At 55.3% G+C, this 1787-nt stretch overlaps 1 protein-coding gene across 3 annotated transcripts in view; it reads left to right on the plus strand.

Moving 5' to 3' along the window:
* SIL1 (SIL1 nucleotide exchange factor) overlaps positions 1-1787 on the plus strand; it is a 110088-nt gene that overhangs the window by 16502 nt on the left and 91799 nt on the right. For all 3 annotated transcript variants that reach the window (XM_008636742.2, XM_017738181.1, XM_017738180.1), the window contains exon 2: positions 627-741. In XM_008636742.2, coding sequence (XP_008634964.1) covers positions 637-741 — 105 coding nt within the window. In that variant the 5' untranslated portion in view covers positions 627-636. The remainder of the gene's footprint in view (positions 1-626; positions 742-1787) is intronic.

Here is a 1787-nt window from a genome sequence, read left to right on the forward strand (position 1 = left end):
CAGGGTGGCTCTGTGCCGTGGCACTGCTCCCTGGTCCCCTTGAGCGTGGTCAGAGCCAGCTCCTGTCCCCACGGCTCGGGTGAGCCGCTGCTCTGAGCAGCAGGGAAAGCCTTGTGCTGTAGGAACCACCAAGCAAACCTTGTTGACCTCTGCAAAATGTTGTTTTCCTCAAGAAAAACCTACATATGGATTAGATAAACCCCTGATCCTTGGACAGCTGGTCGTTTTGTTTAATTTGAATTACGGCAGCTACTTCTGTGCTTAAAAAGAGGCATAAAAAGCCTTTACGGGATTGTACTGCTTTTTATTTTTCCCTGTAGTTGTCATCCATGGCACTAACACAATGATTTTAAACAAGTCTTGCAGGTCTCCTCATATTTTCCAGGAGAGATTTTATCCCCTGCAGGGTCAGTATAAGGTACTTTGCATTACCTGTCACAAACCCCATTAGCAGTAAGACCGGCTGCCCCCCACGAGCCCCGTGTGCTCACACCTCGAGGTGTTGTGCTTCCTGTGGTGTCGCACCCCTGATCCCATGCTGTGTTGCAAAGTGTTGTGTAAAGAGTCCTGAAACCTGTGAAAATGGAAAAAAACCACTGTTGGGTTTGTTTTCCTTTGCATTCCAGGCTGGTGGCAATGTCTCGCTGGGCCGCTCTCCTCTCCCCCGCTGCCAGCGTCAGCCTGCTGGTGCTGCTGCTGTCTGTGCTCTTCTCCTGGTCCAGCCTGAGCGACAGAGTTCCCGTAAGTTTTGGCTGCTCCAGCTGGGAGCCCTGCTCACTAAGGGCTGTCCAGCCACCAGGGTCTCTGCTGGGGTGACAGCCTTTCCTCATCCCCCTCCAGAGCCAGGGAGGTGAGACCTCTTCTCAACAGCAGGACTTCAACAACAGCGTTTCAGAAGGGCTTCTTAAGACTGTCTGCCTCACCCCAGGAAATCCAGAATGTGCTCAATCCAGAGGGTTTCCAGCAGGAACAGTGCCACTGGGGCAGCTCTCTTGTTGGCTTAGATGTTTTATTTGGAGTTGTCACACGTGCTCCCCTGGCAAGAGGCAGAGCCAATTGTGTGTTCTAGGGGCAAGCAGAGGGGAAGGGGTGGCCTCAGTAGATTCCTGGCTGTGCATCTGTTGAGTCACCACAGGTGAGTCAGGCTTAGGAGAGCATCCTTTCAGGTCCCTGGGTCCCACCTGCATGGATTTTGCTGCTTGCAGTGGTTTTTGGCAGCTGCAGATGAGGCGAGTGGGGTCTGTCTGCCCCTTAGCACAGGTACAGGTGTGCAGAACTCCCTGGGATGGATCCTGCTGCAGAGCCCTTGGTGCCAGGCCCACAGAAAACTTCCTTGAGGAAGCTTGAGCAGTAGAGGATGGTGGCTTTTTGTCTAATAAAGGGATCCCAGCCACGCTGGCACAGGGGACCACCAGACTCCATGTGCCTGGACCCTCCTGCCTTTGCACTGCACCTTGCTGGGCTGCTGGTTTGGGATGCAGCTGTCTGGGGGCTGCACTGTCACCCAGAGCCAATCCAAGGACAGATCATGGTATAAGCACTGTAAGGTCAGTGCCTTGGGCCCACCTGGAGCCATGTAGTGACTTTTGTATCAGCACTGGGATGGCAGCAGGACCAGGGCAGTGCCCGTCCCCTGTGCTGGCCCTGCTGAGGGACCTCGAGGGCTGTGTCCAGTTCTGGGCCCTCATGGCCAGAGAGACCCTGAGGGGCTGGAGCATGTCCAGGGCAGGGAAGGGAGCTGGGAAGGGGCTGGAGCCCCAGGAGCGGCTGAGGGAGCTGGGAAAGGG

The sequence above is a fragment of the Corvus brachyrhynchos genome, unplaced genomic scaffold, assembly GCF_000691975.1.
Source record: "Corvus brachyrhynchos isolate BGI_N302 unplaced genomic scaffold, ASM69197v1 scaffold616, whole genome shotgun sequence".
Classification (NCBI taxonomy): domain Eukaryota; kingdom Metazoa; phylum Chordata; class Aves; order Passeriformes; family Corvidae; genus Corvus; species Corvus brachyrhynchos.